Raw genomic sequence first — 20309 nt, forward strand, 5'->3', positions numbered from 1 at the left:
TTACAGCTGCTTCTTTTTTCTCCCCTTCTGTTACCAATAGGGACGTCATTGTTGTGGGTACAGGGATCAGTGTTGAGGGGGACTCAGTGAGATTTTGTTGTAGGTTTCATTTTAATTGGCTGTAACAACAAATAAGGTTGTTTGCAGAAGATGGTCACAACCCAGGGACCCGTCCCCATCTGCAGGTCTCACTGTCATTGGTGGACTCCAGTAGCATTGTATCATCTTTCCCTGTGTCAAACGCCTTCTCCTTAACTTTGGGCCTAATTCAGACCTGATCGTAGCAGCAAATTTGTTAGCAGCTGGGCAAAACCATGTGCACTGCAGGTGGGGCAGATATAACATGTGCAGAGAGAGTTAGATTTGGGTGGGTTATATTGTTTCTGTGCAGGGTAAATACTGGCTGCTTTATTTTTACACTGCAATTTAGATTTCAGTTTGAACACACCCCGCCCCAATCTAACTTTCTCTGCACATGTTACATCTGCACATGTTACATCTGCCCCCCCCATGCAGTGCACATGGTTTTGCCCAACTGCTAACAAATTTGCTGCTACGATCAGGTCTGAATTAGGCCCTTTGTCCCTTGCTAAATTCCCTTCCCACGGGTACGATGAGTTTGTCCAACACTATCGTCCAATACTACACTTTCATAGTTTAATATACAACTAGAGACCTGTAAAAAAAATTGTGTAAACACCGTTCTCAAGGTTTGGTCAACAGATGTAAAAGTTTTAATGAGGTTAAAGTCCCTTATCTTTTAAATAATAATAAAATAATAATTTTTTGGTTACTCAATTTTGGTAGGCAAAGCCTTGTAATGGTATATGTGTATTTTTGCCGTCTCTTCAGCCAGAGGATTTCCCACCGAAAGGGATTTTGAGGAGTTTATCAAACATGACAACCAGTCGGGTAATGTCCTGGCCTCTTTGGTCTTTGAGCACCAGTTCAACAGCAGTGATGATCCTTTACCACTTCAGGTAATACTCAGGCAGGGACAACCCTATATAGCTTTGGGATGCAGCAGTGGTATAGTAAAGACTTGGGTTGTGCTGTGGGGGTATTCAGACATTGTGTAAATCTGTAATTTCTGCAGCGGGGTACCACAGGGAATACATTGGGGGTGTAGAGATGGATCTTGATCCAGAGGCACCAACAGGCTAAAGCTTTAGACTGTCCCAGAATGCATTGCGGGGCCTCCTCTATAACCCCGCCTCCAGGCACTGTGAGCTCATTTTTAGAGTTGGTGCCTGCATGAAGCAGGTCACTTAACAGGGGGGATGCGCTAGGCAGCCCTGAAAAAGCTTTTTAGAAGACTTCAAGGGCTGCAGCACTTCATATGTCAGTGTGACATACTGTGCTGCGTGCTCCATCACCTCCCCAGCGTCGTCGCATACTCCCACTGGCTGTGTTCCCGGGTACTTGCGGCGGAGACGCTCCAGCTCTAGGCACACGATCGCAGACGCTCTCCTGGTTCGCGTGGCTGCTACAGAAGGGAGGAGGTAAGAGGGTCCCCCAGGCGGGACTCGCCATTAAATCGCGTTTCCGATCACAGTCTAGTGAGATGGACTGCGAAGCTGGCGTGGACACTGTCACTGAGCAGAGACCCCACTATGTCCACCAGGGCATAGGAGTACAGGTCGGATATACTAATATCCATTTTAATAAGACTCCATAGTACCAGGTGGTGAAGTCCAGCATAGGGGAGCCGGCGCTTGACCTGTAGCCTCTCCCCCGGCCCAGGGCGCCATTTACTGCTGGTGTTCCCGCCCTGGAGCTGCCTCACACTCTCCCTCACTCCCTGACTGAGACACTGGGCACCATTTTCTAAAATAGATGCAATTGGTCTCCGGGACTGCAGGGCAAGGTCTCCTTTGTAAACCCGCCTGTACATCAGCGCTGTGATTTTGCAAACACTTAAGTATTCTACATGCCAATATTAAGACAGCGTTAGCTAAGAACAAGTGTACCTGTGCCAGAATATATTGTATGAGTATTCTGATATATACATCCGCTCTCAGACCGCGCTTTGTTTTGATTTATTCGCAGGTATTGTACTCTGGCTGGCTTCATCGTACTAAACCGCTCTCTGTTGCATTTATGTATAATGTTTAACATGTAGGGCAGTAAATCTGGGGACGCTCCTGCATAGCATGTGCAACGGATTTACCTGAGGGGGAAGTTTTGTGTGATGATCTGTGTAGATCGTTGATCGTAGCTGTGCTAAATTTAGCACAGCTACGATCAGGCACTCAACATGTGGGGGGACACCCAGCACAGGGCTAGGCCGCCCCGCATGTCAGTGCCTGCTTCCCCCCCCCGCAGAAATGCAAAAGCATCGCACAGCGGCAATACTTTTGCATCTCAGGAGTTACTCCCGGCCAGCGCAGGTCCTGCGGCTGGCCGGGAGAACCTCTTTGCTGCCCCGGGTCGCAGCAGCTGCGTGTGACGTCTCCCAGCCGCCGCGGCCCGCCCCCCCAACCGTCCGGCCACGCCTGCGTTGGCCGGACCGCGCCCCTTAAACAGCGCCGTCCAGCCCCCTCCCGCCCAGCGACCGCTTCTGCCTCAGAGGCGATCGCTAGGCAACGACGGGCTTCGGCCGTCTGGCAAGCCCCGGCGCATGCGCAGTTCCAACCCGATCGCTGCGCTGCGATAAACTGCAGCAAGCAATTGGGTCGGAATGACCCCCAATGTCTCATACATTTCCCAGTCAGTCCGCAGCTCCTGTAATCAATCAGAAGCCAACCTGGGCTGTGTTCTCAAACCTACTGGGTTCTTTAGTTGAACGCTTTATGCCCCCTATGGGACCACCTGTAACATTACAGTCTCTGATGTCCCCATGGTTACTCCGCTTTGGGCTGGAAAATTTTGCTTCACGGGTTGTAGTGTATGACTCCTTCCTTGGTCAGGCAAAACCCTATTCCAGGTCACTCTCATGTCTCTGGGTCATCTGAGCGGGCTGCTTTCTCCTCTCTATCCAATAATCTCTCTGATATTTTATCTGAAGAGAGGGGGATCATGCTGTCCTGTCAGTCCCTATATTAGGTGTTTTTGACAAGGATTTTCCATTGCTAAATGATACCACTGCCCCTGTGGTTACTGGGAAGCAAATCCTACAAATCACTGATAAGAGGATTCCCCTACTGTGGTTAAGCAAACTGATATGTTCACACGCAGAGGGTAAATAAAACTCTGTTACTACAATCTGACCATTAAGTGTACATCAGACAAGAAGACCCCTGGTCTAATCCAGAGAAGACATTCCCCCTGTCTACAACGGGCATTAGCTCGATATCTTCCCCCTGCAGTGTTATATAACAAATAGATATTTCACTGCTTGTGAACTCATGTGTCACCCATCGGGTGTCGTCCACTCTGCCTCTCACCACTGTCCCCTCACTGTAGGACCCGACAGGTAAGCGTGTGGAGGGATGCCTGAAGTCTATTACTCCCTTACGGGTGTTGTACATAGACCGCGATTGCATCCTGTTGGGGCTGCAAAATAGATTGATGACTGGATCAGGCATTAGAGGAAGAGCTGCCCGAGGATATATCCGACAATGCCAGACATTCCATGTCTCACAATACCACTGCCACCTTTTTCTATACCAGGAGTCGTCCACTGAGGCGGGTGTGTTGGCTGCCAAGGCGTCGAATATGTCTGTCCTGGCTCACCGTATTCTGTGGTTGAGGTCATGGAAGATGGACCTGGACTCCAAAAGTCCTTGGAGGTTTTCCTCTTTACTGGGGACATCTTATTTGGGGAAGACCTAATTAAAAATTGGATCTGAATCGGTGGCTACTATGACTGCTTTTCTCCCAAATGCTACTCCTTTAGCACAGAAGGCAAAAGGTACCACTTTTCCCTGCTTTTGGCCTAAAGGGAAAGCGAAAGTCAGACATACCCAAGATTGTGACGTGCTCCCAACAACTACTAAGCCCAAGGCCTAACAATCCTGGGCTGCTCGTCAGCCTGCTTCTCATGACAAGCCTGCTGCATGACGGGACAGGCCTCCCGCTGGGGGTTCCCAGGGTGGGGAGCCGACTTCTACCATTCATCTGGGTCTGGTTAATGACCACTTCAGACGCACAGATGCGAGAAGTTGTCTCTCTTGGTTACGCAGTCTCTTTCAAGAGACGTCCCCCTCGCCAGTTCTGCACAACGGTTATCCCTTTGGATCTGTTAAAGGCGCAAGCTCTACAGATGGTTGTGCATTCCCACTTGGATACAGGAGTGGTAGTGCCGGTACCTCTGTCCCAGAGAGGCAGTGGATACTACTCGACCCTGTTTCTAGTCCCGAAACCTGATGGGTCTTTCCGACCTATCCTCAACCTCAAATCACTGAACAAGTTTGTGAAAGTGTCCACGTTCCGTATGGAAACACTGCGCTTAATTGTACTGGTCAATACCGGAGACTATATGGTATCCCTGGATATACAAGATGCTTATCTGCATATACCTATTGCCATATCGCATCAGCAATATCTGCGGTTTGCAATTGGCAACCTTCATTATCAGTTCCAGGCTCTGCCGTTTGGACTGGCCAAGGCTCCTCGGATCTTCACCAAGGTTATGACGGCTCATGTGCGTCGTCAGGGTATCACGATCCTGCTGTATCTGGACGACTTGCTGATCCTTGCGAACTCCCAAGATGTCCTCCTCAGTCATCTGCAACTAACGGTACACTTCCTACAAGCCCACGGGTGGCTCGTCAACTGGAAGAAGTCCTCGCTGGTCCCTGCTCGGAGCATGGTGCACCTGGAGGCACTGCTGGACACACACAGCCAAAGACTGTTTCTGTCTTCAGAGAAAGTCCTGAAACTTCAGGACAGGATCAGATACTTCCTCTCTCGCCCAACAGTGTCGATATACTCGGCGATGCAAGTGTTAAGCCTCATGGTGTCGACTTTTGACATGGTACAGTACGCTCAATTTCATTCCCGCCCTCTACAGAGGTTAATCCTTTCCAAGTGGGATGGCCTGCCTCATTGGATCAGGTCTCAAATGATCTCCTTGACTCCGGAGGTTCATCTGTCACTGAGCTGGTGGCTACAGGACCAGCAGTTGAGCAGGGGCCGTCCTTTCTGGATCTCCAACTGGGTCCTACTGACTATGGACGCCAGTCTGAGGGGTTGGGGCGCGGTGCTGGAGCAACACTCTCTCCAGGATCGGTGGACCAAGGAGGAATCCCTCCTCCCGATAAACATTCTGGAAATGCGAGTAGTGTTCAATGCTTTGACTCTTGCCCTGCCTCTGATTTTGAACAGGCCTGTTCAAGTACAGTGAGACAACGCCACCACGGTGGCATACATAAACCATCAAGGCGGCACTCGAAGCCGCATGGCAATGATGGAAGTGTCAAAAATCCTTCGTTGGGCGGAACACCATCTGCCAGCAATATCGGCAGTGTTCATTCCGGGAGTCCTCAACTAGGAAGCGGATTTCATCAGTCGTCAGGACGTACACGCCGCAGAGTGGAGTCTTCATCAGGAAGTCTTTCAACTCCTAGTGGACAAGTGTACAAGGTATACCAGATGTAGACCTGATGGTGTCACGACACAATCACAAAGTTCCGGTCTTCGGATCAAGAAAAAGGGATCCTCAAGCAGCGTTCATGGACGCACTGGCAATTCCATGGAACTTTCGGCTTTCTTGCGTGTTCCCTCCAGTGTCACTTCTACCCAGGGTACTACGGAAGTTCAAGCAAGAAGGAGGAATACTACTTCTAGTCGCTCTAGCGTGGCCCAGACGGCATTGGTTCTCAGACCTACAGGGTCTATTGATAGAGCGTCCTCTTCTACTTCCTCAATGCCCAGACCACCTCATTCAGGGCCCTTGTGTCTACCCGGACCTGGCCAGACTGGCTTTGACGGCGTAGCTCTTGAAGCTTTACTCCTGAGGGCCAAAGGATTCTCCGAGGTGGTTATCCAAACTATGCTAAATACTTGCAAACCGGCGTCTGCATGGATTTATTATAGGGTCTGGAATTCTTACTTCACCTGGTGTTCTTTAAAAATTATGATGCTTCTAAGTTTAGTACTTCCAGATTTCTGGCTTTTTTGCAACAAGGCCTGGATTTAGGACTTCGTCTGGCCTCCCTCAAGGTTCACATATCTGCCTTGTTGGTGTGGTTTCAAAGTAAAATTGCGTCTATACCTGACGTTCATACATTCACTCAGGGCGTACTGCGGATTCAGCCTTCCTATGTCCCTCCTGTGGCTCCATGGGATTTGTCTGTTGTCCTGAATGCCCTGCAAGAGTCTCCATTTGAGCCTCTCGAGTCAGTGGACCTTAAATGGCTCACAGCCAAGGTCCTGTTTCTGCTGGCTATTGCCTCTGCTAGAAGGGTGTCAGACTTTGTCCTGTCGTCCACCCTTTTTGATGTTTCATCGTGACCGAGCAGTTCTCAGAACTCGCCCTGGTTTTTTTTAAGGTGGTGTCATCTTTTCACCTTAATCAAGAGATTGTGGTTCCAGCCTTCATCTCTTCTGAATTGTCCTCCAAAGAACGGTCTTTGGATGTGGTACGGGCTCTCCGTATATATGTGGAGAGGACTGCCTCTATCAGGAGGTCAGATACCCTCTTTGTTCTGTTTGGTTTCCACAAACGTGGCAGGCCTGCGAATAGGCAAACCTTGGCCAGATGGATTAGAATGCTGTTTGCACAAGCTTATGCGCAGGCTGGAATCTCAGCTCCTGCTGCTATTAAAGCTCTTTCTACTCAGTCTGTTGGACCATCTTGGGCGGCCCGTCGTAGCATGTCCGCTGAACAATTGTGCAAGGCGGCTACGTGGTCCTCAGTGAACACGTTTATTAGGTTCTTCTATGCCTTTGATACTTCCGCCTCCCAGGATGCTTCCTTTGGACACCGGGTGCTCATACCCGCTAAGGTGCGTCCCCTCCCTTGAGGAACTGCTTTAGGACATCCCCGATGTATTCCGTGTGGAACACAGTGTTACCCCGCTGCAGAAAAGGAGACTTACAATGGTTAAATCTCTTTCTGCGAGGTACACTGGGTTCCACAGGGCGCCCTGACGCACTTAGCTTCTTTGGGTTTGTATGGCATTAGCCGCTAGTCCCTTCTCCTGTCGTGAGAACGTGGTTCTATGTGACCAACATCTGCCTTCTCTTTTACCTGCTTCTGCATTGGACTGGTTACCAAAACGGAGCTTGGAGGCGGGGTTATAGAGAAGGGCCCGCAGTGCATTCTGGGACAGTCTAAAGCTTTAGCCTGTTGGTGCCTCTGGATCAAGATCCATCTCTACACCCCAATGTATTCCCTGTGGAACCCAGTGTACCTTGCAGAAAGAGATTTAACCATGGTAAGTCTACCATAAATCTCTTTTTCCATGCCATTGACATAGGTCCGGTACAAGTTACGGTTTAAATACAGCCCTCGTAATGCTCCGATGAATGAAAAAATAGGTATCAACCCAAACGTGGATCGTAACTGGCGTACAAGGTACCTGTATCCACTCTTCCAGCTGCCAGGACCACGGGAGCGAACAGATGCGAGTGGTGGCACACCAGGTAATGATTGTGTTATACCTGTCAAGGGTGTAGCTACCATAGGTGCAGGGAGTGCAGCTACTATGGGGTCCAGAGCTGAGAGAGGCCCACTTTCCCTGTCAGTTACATGTGTTATATACAAGGGCGTAGGTACCATAGGTGCAAGGAGTGCCGCTGCTATGGGGCCCAAAGCTGAGAGATGCCCACCTTCCCAGTCACAGTTACATGTGTTGTATACAAGGGCGTAGGTACCATAGGTGCAAGGAGTGCCGCTGCTATGGGGCCCAGAGCTGAGAGATGCCCACCTTCCCAGTCACAGTTACATGTGTTGTATACAAGGACGCAGCTACTATAGGTGCAGGGAGTGCAGCTGCTATAGGCCCAGATCTGAGAGGAGCCACCTTCCCTGTCACAGTTACATGTGTTTATATACAGGGGCGTAGCTACCATAGGTGCAGGGAGTGCAGCTGCTATGGCACCCAGAGCTGAGAGGGGCCCATCTTCCCTATCAAAGTTACATGTGTTATATAATTTTTCATAATTGGGTGGTGCATAAGGGCCCTTGCAAACTTGCCTTGGGGCTTGCAAGATATCTAAGTATGCCCCTGGACCTGCTAATGTGGTAAAAAATTAACTGGGCGGTATTATAATGTTACATAATATGCATTGGGGCACTGTAATATGGCACAATATGAAGTGTAGGCACTATAGTGTGGCACAGTATGAACAGGGGGTACTGTAATGCATAAAACAAACTGGGGTCACTATATGTCATAATGTGAATTGGGGGTACTGTTGTATAATGTGTACCGGCAGCCCTACAATGTGACATCATGTGAACTTGGGCACTACTATGGTTCAGAAAAGAAGGTAGGGCACTACTATGGGGCATAGCATTAACAACTGTTGTGGAGAGCTGTCTCTATAAAAGCTTTCAGACCGGGTCCCCTTCAATATCTTGCTATGGGGCTTACAAAGTTCTGGCTACACCCTGATTCCTGTATATATGGGCGTCTTTGCAGTCAGTAAGTTATCTGCATCTATTTGTCCTGCTTCTTACCTATGTAACATTCATCAGCGCCCTTGGTGTCTTCCCTATATTTATTATTTAAAGGCATTTTGTCTGTGTACTACTATGGCTTTTAGGAAATTTGAGTGCCTTTGGTGGTGTAATTTATGTGTATACTGTTACTTTGCTGTGAATAAGCTGTTGTTAATGTGCAGTTTTATGTAGTCATTCTGTTCTGCTACAATTCATCACTTTTGTTGCTGGCTCCTTGTATGAAATGAACATCTTCTCCTCTTCCAGGGTATCAGCGAGAAGGTTTCCTGGCAGTGCAGCACCATGTAGATCGGGCGATTATGTACTATCACGCCAATGAAACTGGACGGACTTTCCTGGAAACAGTCGATGTTGCCATACGACGCTTTCCTTTCCCACCGTATGTCAATGACCTCTTCATCCTGGCTATACAGAACCAGCTTCCCTTGCTCCTAATGCTCAGCTTCACTTACACTTCTTTGAGCATTGTGCGTGCCCTGGTCCTGGAGAAGGAGCGGAAACTGAAGGTGAGGACAGTGATGAGTACGTAGCTGAATCCATCATTATGTGACTTCACCCCTGTGAGTTCCAGCTCTTGGTGTTTTGGTGCCTGTGTTAATCAGTGAATATTAGTTAGAAATGCTTTCTTCTGGGCCACAGATAAATCGACCTATCGCATCTAATTGGAGCAACATAACATAATGTACTCTAGCTCAACAAAAGTATAAAATCCATACAATGAAAACATGTATAATTCGGCTAAAAACTTACCCAAGATGTAAAATGAATACACGTGGTTCCATGTCTTATATCCGTTTTCCTGTCTCTGCCTCTTCTATTCGTGTAGTATTTTATTTTGTCATTTGCTGTACATAGGTGACATGTCTGTCTTTTACAGGAGTACATGCGTGTGATGGGACTGAAGTCCTGGCTCCACTCCTTTGCTTGGTTCATCCATTTCTTCCTCCTCCTCTTGGTGTCAGTCTCCTTTGTCACTCTCCTTCTCTGTGTCCAGGTGGGTACCAGCAGCTCTCTGCAGGTAATATACCTTATTTAGCAGCAGCACATGTTCTCTCTGTGTTTTTTAACCTTAGAAATTGACAGTTAAAAACATAAGATCACCGTGGACAGCAGAGGGTCACATAGACGAGTAGCTGTCAGTCTAGTTGGATTGAGATAACCTAGGACATGTCACAACAGTGTCAGCAAAACAGGTTTTCATTTAGGCAGCCTAGAGTCGTCACCACGTTTTGAAAAGACATTGATAACCTTTTCCAGCTTAGGTTTTTTGGTGGCACGTTAGTGTCAGAAGTGACCATGTAAGCCCGACATGTTTTAATTTGTCTTTTTCTTTCAGGTCAGTGGCCAGGGAGCAGTACTCACACGAAGTGATCCTACTGTAGTCTTTGCCTATCTCATGGTCTTTGCAGTGTCCACCATCTCCTTCAGTTTCATGATCAGCAGCTTTTTCTCAAGAGGTGAGGAATGTTTCTTAACACCTTGGTGGACACTGACGATGGTATTGACGGTGGAAATAACAGTTAACCGTCTACATTGTCTTCCTTCCCATAGCAAACATGGCAGCTGCAGCTGGTGGTTTCCTGTATTTCTTCTCCTATATCCCTTACTTCTTCATCTCTCCACGGTACGACATAATAACTCATAGTGAGAAGCTGGTATCTTGTCTGATTTCCAACGTGGGTATGGCCATGGGAGCGCAACTTATCGGCATGTTCGAGGGGAAAGGTCAGTGTGGACAACCGGGGGCCGAAACATTCCCTTTTATTGTCTGTAATGTCAGTGTGCTTGTGCCAGACTTCTGCAATTACCACAGCTGGTTTTCAATTAGGCTTTTCTGATTTGTTTTTTAGGCACGGGAGCCCAGTGGTCAAATTTATTTACCCCAGTCAGCGTGGATGACAACTTCACTCTGGGTCAAGTTTTGGGACTGCTGCTGCTTGATTCTATCCTCTACTCCATCATTGGGTGGTACGTGGAGTCTGTCATGCCGGGAGACTATGGAGTGCCCCAGCCTTGGTACTTCTGCATTCTGGTGAGGACTTATTTCTCTACTGTTCCCACAGTAAGCGTATTGCACTTCCCATAGGACCTTCCCATAGGATGTTTACCAGTAATTCCTCAACTCACGAGGATTCCAAACATCATTCCGTAAGTTCTCTAGAATTGATATTGCGGTAGCTGTAACATATTGTCATTTCCAACCAAGTCTTCTTTCACCAGTGCTTTATGTAGTGAGGAATACAAACCATCAACATCCTGTTATTTCTGCCCTGACATGACAGAACGATGGCCATCTCACTGCCAGGCACCTTACTGTTGTTTAGATCTTTTGCCCCCAATCACTGTTGACTATATCCTGCCCTCTTACATGTAGTACCCCACCACCTGGGGTACACACCTCTTTGATCCAAAGCACAATTGTAAGGACCATTAATGTTGTTCCTTAAGTCAGGTTGCCCAAATTTGAATTTCAAGGGTGAGTCACTGGCAGCTGCTTACCGGCCTGATCGCGGCCTGGTTTAGTCTGTCTAACGTTATTAATGGCAGTTGTAAAGTTGGGTTCACTGTTGGCTGGGGAAGGGACAAGTTTTATATAGATTGTGCACATGTAAGTGAGACTTTCTTCATGAACTGGTGTTTTCGCAAGATGAAAATATGTACACAAGCATTTGTGATGTTAGTCTCTGTTAAATCTGATCCATCTGGGAGTCCTGTTTCCTGAATACTAGGCTCAGGGTGTACCCTTTTATACAAAATATAGGGATGACTGTACACGTTCCTCTCTCATCCATCTGGGGGACGCTGCATCATTACCTCTGGGCAAAGGCGTCAGAACAGGGGGGGCAAGGGGGCAGCTCCCCCCCCCAAACATGAGATGCACCGGCTGATATACAGGGGCAGCGACGTGCGGTCAGTTGAAACTTGAAAGACCGCACATCACAACCTCCGTGCAGTGCAGGGACCAATCAATGCTCCCCCACCCCCAACTCCCATCAAAGTGCCGCGATTCACTGCTATTTAGGGGGCGTGGCCTAGTGCAGAGGAGTGCCTGTCTCCATAGGAGATCTGTGTGGCTGTGCAGTGTGCTGTGAAATCAGGTAGTGTCTTTCCTGCTCGCTCCACTCTCTGTCTCTCTCCCTGTCCCACTCTCTCTCCTGAACACTCTCTGTCCTCTTGTTCCTCTCTCTCCCTGACACTCTTTATCTCTCCCCGACAGTCTCTCTCTACTTGACATTCTCCCTCTCGCTCTCTCCCTGACACTGTCTCCCTCTCTCTCTCCCAGACACGTCCTCTCTCTCTTCCTCTTTCTATCCTTGACACTCTCCCTCTTTATCCTGACCGTGGTGCCGTCTCTATTTTGTCCTCGTAGTTCCGCCTCCTCCTCCTGATGGCTCCGCCCCCAGGGGCGCCAAACTGAGGCTTTAACTTGCCTTCCCCCCCCCCCCCCCCAACCTATAAATGTTCTGATGCCCCTGCCTGTGGGCTATGGAGTTTAGGCACAAAAAAAACCCACTAAGAACTAATTCCACCCCACTCTAACCCCTCCCACCTCCAGTAGAACCTCCGTGTTGTTTTTTTGTGCCTTGGAGGAAGGCACACATTTTTTTTTTTTCTCCTCGGCTTTTAGCTAAGTTTAATTGCTTTCTTTTTCTTTTTCTCGCATCCCTTTCTGTTAACCATTACAGAGTTAAATCTGATGTTACAAGGGCACCACAATTCGAGCTGTGCTTAAATGCAGTGTTGCGCTAAACAGATTAAACTGCTGTCGTAACTGTTTGTCCGTGTCCTTGTAGCCTTCATATTGGTGTGGGACTCCCAGAGACGCAGATTTCATCGAGTGGGAAGATGATGAAGATCCTGAAAAGATGCTGAGAGGGGAGTACTTGGAAGAAGACCCATCGGATTTGATAACAGGCGTCCGTATTAAACATTTAACCAAGGTGAGCTTCTGCCACATGTCCACTAGATGTCCCCATCAGGATCATTTAAGAGCTCCTCTTTCCAATAGCAATAGCTGCCTTTATGAAGCCTGTAAATACAGTATATCATTTGTACACCACATATTCTCTTTCAGCATTCTTAGTTCCATCATCTCATTGACACATCCTTGCCGTTTATGTCCCATTTGAAAGAGTCTGCCACTACAATCCTTGATCATCTCTTTGCGGACTTTTCCTCAATTTCCATAACTCTGTCATCAGATGCTCGGTACCTTTTTTATAGGAACAGCTAGTGCACGTATAACCCATTGGGTGTTATATGCGTATCTGGGTTGCAGTATTTCCCCCGTAATGTTATATGTGAGTAGTTGTGAGAAGAGTATGTATCGTGTGGCTTGTGATGAAATACCGGCTGGACATTTCACTCTCCATCTCTCAGGCGTTCCGTGTCAATGGTAAGAGGCGTGTTGCCGTGAGGGATCTCACACTTAACATGTATGAAGGACAGATTACTGTGCTACTGGGACATAATGGAGCTGGCAAGAGTACCACCTTGTCCATGCTGACCGGTGAGTATCACTGCCTCTAACAGACTTCACATTCAGTACTTCTCTTTCCAAATGTGTCTATAACCAGCAGGTAATGACGGTGTGTATTTAGCAGTGATTCCCAATCTCTGTGTTTATGTCGGTGGTAGTTGCTGAGATGCCTTCACCTACCTTATACTTAACTGAACCAGATATTTCAGCATTACACCAGGGAAGCCTTGGGTAATGACAATGGGGGGAAGGGACAGCCTATTTGATGGTACCTGAATATGACCAGAGTTTATTGTTTAAATAAGAGTTAGGGGCTTCCCTGGTATACATTGATTTTATCTCCTGTTGGTAAAGTACATTCAGCTCTTCCACTGTTCCCCACCCTCTCATAGTTAGAAAGCCTTTATATGGTGCCCAATAAAGCTATTTAATTCCACTCAACTATTGCCAGCCAGATGGTCACTAATGTATTCCCCATTCACCATTTTCATCTTCTGTTTAGGCCTTTTCCCCCCATCCTCTGGCGAATGCTATATTGGTGGCTATGAGATCTCTCGAGATACTGCTCTTATTAGACGAAATCTGGGGTTGTGCCCGCAACATGACGTCTTGTTCCAGGGTCTTACAGTTGAGGAGCACCTATATTTCTACGCAGGCGTAAGTGTCCCTGTAGCGCTAATGCTACATAATATTGTATTCATGCTGCCTGGATCTAAATAGTTTTTTTCTAATATTTAGTTAAAAGGATGTCCGCGCTGGCGCTGCCCCGAGGAGGTGGACAAGATCCTGCAAATCCTGAGGATAGAGGAGAAACGTTCAGCTTTGAGCACCCAGCTGTCTGGGGGAACCTGCCGCAAACTGTCTATCGGGATTGCCTTAATTGGAGGGTCCAAAGTAAGAGAGCCCTTAGTCGTATGTCCACAAAGAAGCTGCGATAAAAAGGGAGTGTGCAGGGCCTAGCATTACATGTGGTCTGAAAGAGTAAGCTTGCTAGGAGCATCATCCTGGCATAAGCCATGTCTAAGGCAACACCTGGGACCCCAAATCTTATGTTAATTATGGATAGCATTCCTGCTGGTACAGAGAAATCTTTCATGGTCAGCAGTACCATTGTCAAACACTCTCCACTTATGCAGGCAAGGTTCTCAGGCACAAGCCAGGTTCTAGCAATGACCACCTGGAGAGCTAGAACATATATTTATAAATAACTTTATTAATAGTTTACCCAAGTGGGAGCCCAAAGAAAGAGGTCTTCGGATCAAGGGGCAAGACCACAGGAGCAATGGACTTGATAAATTCTCAACTCCCACCCAGAATTTGTATACCCCAGAGCATGTGCCAAAGTTGCCATCAGACGACCCACACCTCAGACAAATAGCACTACCGCAGAGACGCACATTAATCAGACCTAGAGTGATTGGTATTATCTGAGTCACATACAGATGAACCTGCTGATATCATAGACATGAGGTAGCGCCCCCAATACATCCAATAATCTGCCTCCAGTCATTATTGGGGAGAGCAAGTCCACTTACTGTTTCAATTTCAAAGGTAAAAGTGCTTCCAGTAGATGATGGGAATTGAGTTCAGAATAAAGGAAAGAGATTAATATACAAGAACCTAGCCGCTGAAATGATGGAAGCCTACTGGATAAGCGGTGCAACAGAGGTAGCCCTTATAACCACCTGTAGGGAGGTTAGAGGAGACCCTGTCTGTTCCATAAGGAAACCCACCAGTGTGTTGAGCTGAGAATCCTGCACCCACTCCACTAAATAGGCAAGCTGAGAGGCAACGTAATAGAGACTAACATTTGGCATGGCTAGCCCCCTGAAGCTTTAGAGTAGTCCTACATATAGGAAGCCTGGAGTCTGGCTCTGGATAGCTGTAAAGGTCTTGTTAGAGATCTAAACCATGGAATGCTGGGGAAAATATAAATACATAGTCTGCTCTATGAGATTAATATGACAAGTAATATGGCCTTTAAGCTTTTGCTGAAGGAGGTGGACTATGAAGAGAAGTCATCAAAGGTATCACCCACACGTAGGAGCTTGCCCACTGAACTTATGGTATGTTTTAAGCATCTTCATACAGCTTAGGCATCCAAGCTGTCGGCTGAAACAACATTCATTAGAATGTAGTATATCTTTCCAGTAGGAAAACACGGAGGTACTCTGGGATATGGAGGGGTGGAGAGTTCTAAATTTAAATATTCAGTGCCCTGTTCCTGCGGAAGCCGTCCATATCCCAAGAGTACTCCAGTGCCCCCTATGGATTCAAAGAAAATGATTTACCTGGTAAGTACCAAAATCTTATTATCTTTCCAGTAGGATATCTGCTAGCACCGAGGAAGGGGGCACAATCGACAAGTCTAATGTAAAAGTCCGGCATTAATGTTGTGATAATGTTTATACATATATAACATGTGTGAGTGCCACAGAAAATAGATGTAATTGGGTGACTTTATTGGGATTTTTTTCCTCCTCTTTTTAGGTTGTGATGCTGGATGAACCTACATCTGGCATGGACCCAGCCTCTCGCAGAGATACGTGGGAGCTTCTGCGGCAGCACAAAAAGAACTGCACCCTCCTCCTCACCACACATTTCATGGACGAGGCTGACCTGCTGGGAGACAGAATTGCCATAATGGCTCAGGGCCAGTTGCAGTGCTGTGGATCTCCGCTCTTCCTCAAAAGCAAATATGGTGAGGAGAGAGGGAGAGGCACATTTAGATCCTTACCATGCTCCATTCCTCAGGGCATAGAAACATGGATGGAGGCAGCAGAAGATTGGGGATAGACTTGCATAGTGGTCAGGTTTTCCCCCTATAAAGAAGATACCCTCAGACATCACTGCTGTCCTACACATATAACAGAAATAGAAAGTGCTCTATTTTTTTAAACACATTTTATTGAAGCATAAGGGGGGGATATAATAGGGTGTGAGAATCAGGATTTGAGAGATTTTGTGAGTTTTCCTGTTTTTTGTTGTTGTTTGTTTTGTTTTTTTAAAGTGGCAATCATTTACATGGCAAAATCAAGATAGTTTTCATCCTGATTCTCACACCCTATTATATTCCCCCCCCCTCCCCCTTCCCCAAGTGTCATTGGGTTGGGGCTCTAGCTAAAGTTCCCACAATCAATGTCACCTTTTCCTGTCTCACAGGTGCCGGATACCATATGGTGATGGTAAAGCAACCACACTGCCAGGTGGAGGAAATCACAGACCTCATCACCAGCTATGTACCCTGTGCCACCCTGGAGAGTAATGCAGGAGCAGAATTATCTTACATCTTGCCCAAAGAGAGTACCCACAGGTAGGTGACCTATGGCATGGCCTTACAAAATGTACATATAGTAGAACTTTAATTCTGTGTAGAATATGAACCTGTATTCTGATACCTGCCTGCACCCTCAGGATGTGCTGCTCGTCCCAGGCTCCGTTTTTGGTGGTTAACACTTGATATTAATATGAAGTGTATTTTTTAGCATTGTCATTTTGTAGCGTTTCAATTTTGATGGCGTTTGGGGCTGAAAGCAACATTATTCCTGCTTCTAATTGTAGCTTCTTTTCATTAGCCCCCCCCCCCCATAGTTTATGTGCATGGCAGGTGCACACAGGGAACCATTGTTTCATCTCATTCTATAATTCATTTTTACTTCAACTTAATGTCTCATGACTCTGCCATCACCGTGCCCCCTTCTTGTACCCATCTTTTTCTCCTTTGTTCCGCCATGTTGAATCTCTTCGTCCTCCGTACCTAGATATGATCCTCTCTGTTCTGAACTGCCGATGTCTTTAAATCTCTCCCTTCCGCTACTCTTAGATTTGAGCCACTATTCTCGGAGCTGGAACGTCGCCACAATGAGTTGGGCATTTCCAGTTATGGAGCATCTGTCACCACTATGGAGGAAGTATTTTTACGGTGAGACCTTTTTTTTTTTTTTTTTCCCCCTCCTTTTTTTTAAAATTTTTTATTTCCACTTATAGTGCATGTTTTATTTATTGTTTTGTCTTTGCTGGGAAATCTTGAGGCTATGGTTATACATTTTAGGGTGGGGAAACTTGTGGACAGCAGTCTGGACCTTCAGGCTATCCAGCTGCCTGCTCTCCAGTATCAGCATGAACGCCGGGCCAATGACTGGGCAGCCGAGGAGTCCTGCTCCATGAGCGACTGCACAGAGGACAGCGGAACGCTGATTACGGATGACTGTTCCAACATCAAGCTTAATGGAGGGGTGAGCGGAAGTGACATGAAATAGAGGAGCACTGGGGTTTGATGACATGGGCCCCGACGTAATACCTTGCCATTTTGTGGGAGCTGGTTTGATTCCGTCTAGGTAGTAACTACATTTAAAGCAGAAATTAAGTTTAAAGGATAAACCAAACCTGGTCTTGCCTTTAAAATAATTGGTGCTATAAATGCAGTGACTATTTAGCTGGAATGGCGCTGGCTATTACATTAAGCCCTTTGGATACACAAGTGATCGGTCAGCATGTAGTAGAGCGTGTATTCAATGTGAAATGAGCCCTCATTGAAATTATGGAGAGGTATTGTTAGGAGCTGGGCATAAAAGTTTGCTCCAAAGGGTTTCTTAACCTGTTCTATATGGGGATCTTTTATTAATATTATTATTATTATTATTATTCATAAACTTTCTACAGTGCTAACATATTTCACAGCACTGTACATTGAGGTGATCATAATAGCGTAGGAGATAATTGCAAACAGTAATATGAAACAGAAGGTAAGGGTGGACCTGGCCAAATGAGCTTACACTCTGAGGTTTGGGAACACTGTTCTTTGTCCTCCCTTACTGGCTAGTATTGTGCACTCTGGTGACCCCTGTGAAGGTAGACACTGCAGTTCTGTGTTGCAGCTTTCTGTGAGTCGTGTCCCCCGTTATTGCTCCTGCATTTCACCTTACCACCCCCTCCCAATCTCTTTACCCCTTTTACTGCCTACTGTCTTACAATTAGAGAGAGATGAAATCAACATGTATATTATGCCTTTTATATCCCCAGTTTTCCCTTTGGTGCCAACAATTCTACGCCCTTTTCGTAAAACGCGCAGCTTACAGCTGGAGAAACTGGAAGATGGTTGTGGGGCAGTTCTTGGTCCCTCTGGTATTCACCACATTGGCTCTGGTTGTAGGGAAAACATTCCCAGGACCCCAAGACTCCCCAGCATTGGAGATGACCTTAGCACCCTATGGATACACGGCTGTGCCGTACTCCCTCCCTCCCAATGCTTCTCTCCTGCTGCAGAGCCTGGCGCAAAGCTTCAGAGATCAGCTTGACGGACAATATGTGGAGCCACAAGAAGTGCTAGGTGAGTTCCTCTTAGATTTTTCAAATTGACAGCTAAAGTGTTGTAGTCTGTAGACCAGTGTTTCCCAACCTCGGTCCTCAAGGCACATTAACAGTCCTGGTTTTAGTGATATCCAGGCTTGAACACAGGTGACTTAATTAGTACCTCAGATATTTTGATTTAACCATCTGTGCTGAAGCCTGGATAACAATAAAACCTGCACCGTTGGTGTGCCTTGACGACCGGTTGGGAATGCCTGCTGTAGACTGTTTCCAGAATAATCTGATATTTATTTGTTATCATTACTGTACTATCCTTTTTAAGGTTTCTTGAAGGGGAGTTCTGGTCATAACATTTATAGTGGAACTGTAAAGGGTCTCCTTATCCTGGTTTCATCTTTGATCACTTTACTTAGAATATACTTTATTCACATGTCTTTCTTTAGGCAACCTTGATGACTATCTCCTGGCAAAGGCTTCTGAGGAGGGCGCCCTGTTTGCCGAACACTGCCTCTGTGCTGCTGAGATCCTGAACGACGGATCCCGCACTCGTGTCACGGCCCGTTTCAATAACCAGGCGTATCATTCAGTGGCCGCTGCCCTCGCTCTGGCTGATAACGCTCTCTTCAAGCTGATTGCCGGCCCCAATGCTTCCATTTCAGTCACCAACTACCCTCAGCCACGAAACACCTCCGAGACTGCTCAGGATGAGCTTTTGGAGTAAGCAGGGCGTAGGGGTAGGAATGTCTTGGGTGTAACTCTTTCACCACCATATGCTGTTACTGGGTTTTTGCCATACTGAGCCATTGTCCGCTTCTGCCACAAGATGTACAGTAAAGATTGAGGTCATGTTGTCAGAGTGTAATAATTTGGTGTCATCTACAGGGGTCAGACCGGTTTTGCCATCGCCATTAATCTTCTGTATGGAATGGCTTCCTTGGCTAGCACATTTTCTCTGCTGTTAGTTGGAGAGAGGGCGGTGAAGTCCAAGCACGTGCAATTCGTGAGCGGGGCGTCTTCCTTCAGTTACTGGCTGTCTGCGCTGACCTGGGACTTGCTCAACTTCCTAATACCGTGTGCCCTGATGCTCGTAAGTAGCACCGTCATCTGTATTATCTTCATTCTGGCATCTCTGTGTTCTGCTGTTTGATGTAAGCCTGTATTTTATATTGTAATTCTGGGTTACACAGATGGAATGGTGGGAAGGCCTGAGTAATCATCTCTGGCAGTGGTAGCATTGTTACAGATGATACATAAGGAAAAAGGAAGGGTTCCGTTTTAATCGCTGCATTGGATGCACTTTTTTTTCTGTGTTTTTTATTTGCTTCCACTTTTCACTCCCACTTTTTAAATCCTTCCTTCTGCGTGGACTATACATCCTTGATCTCTGTCACTTTTCTTCTACAGGTGGTATTCCAGGCCTTTGGAGTGCGTGCATACACGGATGATCACCACCTAGTGGATGTGATGCTGATGTTACTGCTGTACGGCTGGGCGGTCATTCCTCTCATGTACCTCTTCAGTTTTCTGTTCACCTCCACTGCCACTGCATACACCCGACTCACAATTTTCAACATCCTATCAGGCACTGCCAGCTTCCTATCTGTCACTATCATGAGCATTCCAGGTGAGAAACTTGCGCCCTTTCCATTTGACTCTCATGTGCTGTGTGGTCAGACCCGGTGTCCCTGTCGCCCCCAATCTGTTGTGCTAACGTTGTCATCTTCTCCTTCATAGGCTCTCACTATAACATTTTTATTTTGTTTGGCAGCCCTCGGTTTGGTGGATCTCTCTAAGACCCTGGACCTTGTTTTTCTGGTTCTCCCCAACTATTGCTTGGGGAAATCGTTCAGTGACTTTTACAAAAACTACCACACCCTGAAATTCTGCTCCTCCTCCCTCACATCGGAAATTGCCTGCAAATTACTGAGTGAGTATCTGGCAGCTTGT

General features: G+C 46.9%; 1 protein-coding gene across 2 annotated transcripts in view; it reads left to right on the forward strand.

Moving 5' to 3' along the window:
* ABCA3 (ATP binding cassette subfamily A member 3) overlaps nucleotides 1-20309 on the forward strand; it is a 90476-nt gene that overhangs the window by 41747 nt on the left and 28420 nt on the right. For both annotated transcript variants that reach the window (XM_063934691.1, XM_063934690.1), the window contains exons 4-23: nucleotides 853-980; nucleotides 7365-7530; nucleotides 8819-9078; nucleotides 9450-9566; nucleotides 9909-10029; nucleotides 10124-10297; nucleotides 10423-10604; nucleotides 12367-12513; nucleotides 12953-13082; nucleotides 13555-13709; nucleotides 13791-13946; nucleotides 15543-15753; nucleotides 16215-16365; nucleotides 16876-16974; nucleotides 17104-17287; nucleotides 18075-18381; nucleotides 18806-19079; nucleotides 19245-19449; nucleotides 19767-19986; nucleotides 20131-20289. In XM_063934691.1, the coding sequence (XP_063790761.1) occupies nucleotides 853-980; nucleotides 7365-7530; nucleotides 8819-9078; nucleotides 9450-9566; nucleotides 9909-10029; nucleotides 10124-10297; nucleotides 10423-10604; nucleotides 12367-12513; nucleotides 12953-13082; nucleotides 13555-13709; nucleotides 13791-13946; nucleotides 15543-15753; nucleotides 16215-16365; nucleotides 16876-16974; nucleotides 17104-17287; nucleotides 18075-18381; nucleotides 18806-19079; nucleotides 19245-19449; nucleotides 19767-19986; nucleotides 20131-20289 (3546 nt within the window). The remainder of the gene's footprint in view (nucleotides 1-852; nucleotides 981-7364; nucleotides 7531-8818; nucleotides 9079-9449; nucleotides 9567-9908; nucleotides 10030-10123; nucleotides 10298-10422; nucleotides 10605-12366; nucleotides 12514-12952; nucleotides 13083-13554; nucleotides 13710-13790; nucleotides 13947-15542; nucleotides 15754-16214; nucleotides 16366-16875; nucleotides 16975-17103; nucleotides 17288-18074; nucleotides 18382-18805; nucleotides 19080-19244; nucleotides 19450-19766; nucleotides 19987-20130; nucleotides 20290-20309) is intronic.

This window comes from Pseudophryne corroboree, chromosome 7 (assembly GCF_028390025.1).
Source record: "Pseudophryne corroboree isolate aPseCor3 chromosome 7, aPseCor3.hap2, whole genome shotgun sequence".
Lineage (NCBI taxonomy): Eukaryota > Metazoa > Chordata > Amphibia > Anura > Myobatrachidae > Pseudophryne > Pseudophryne corroboree.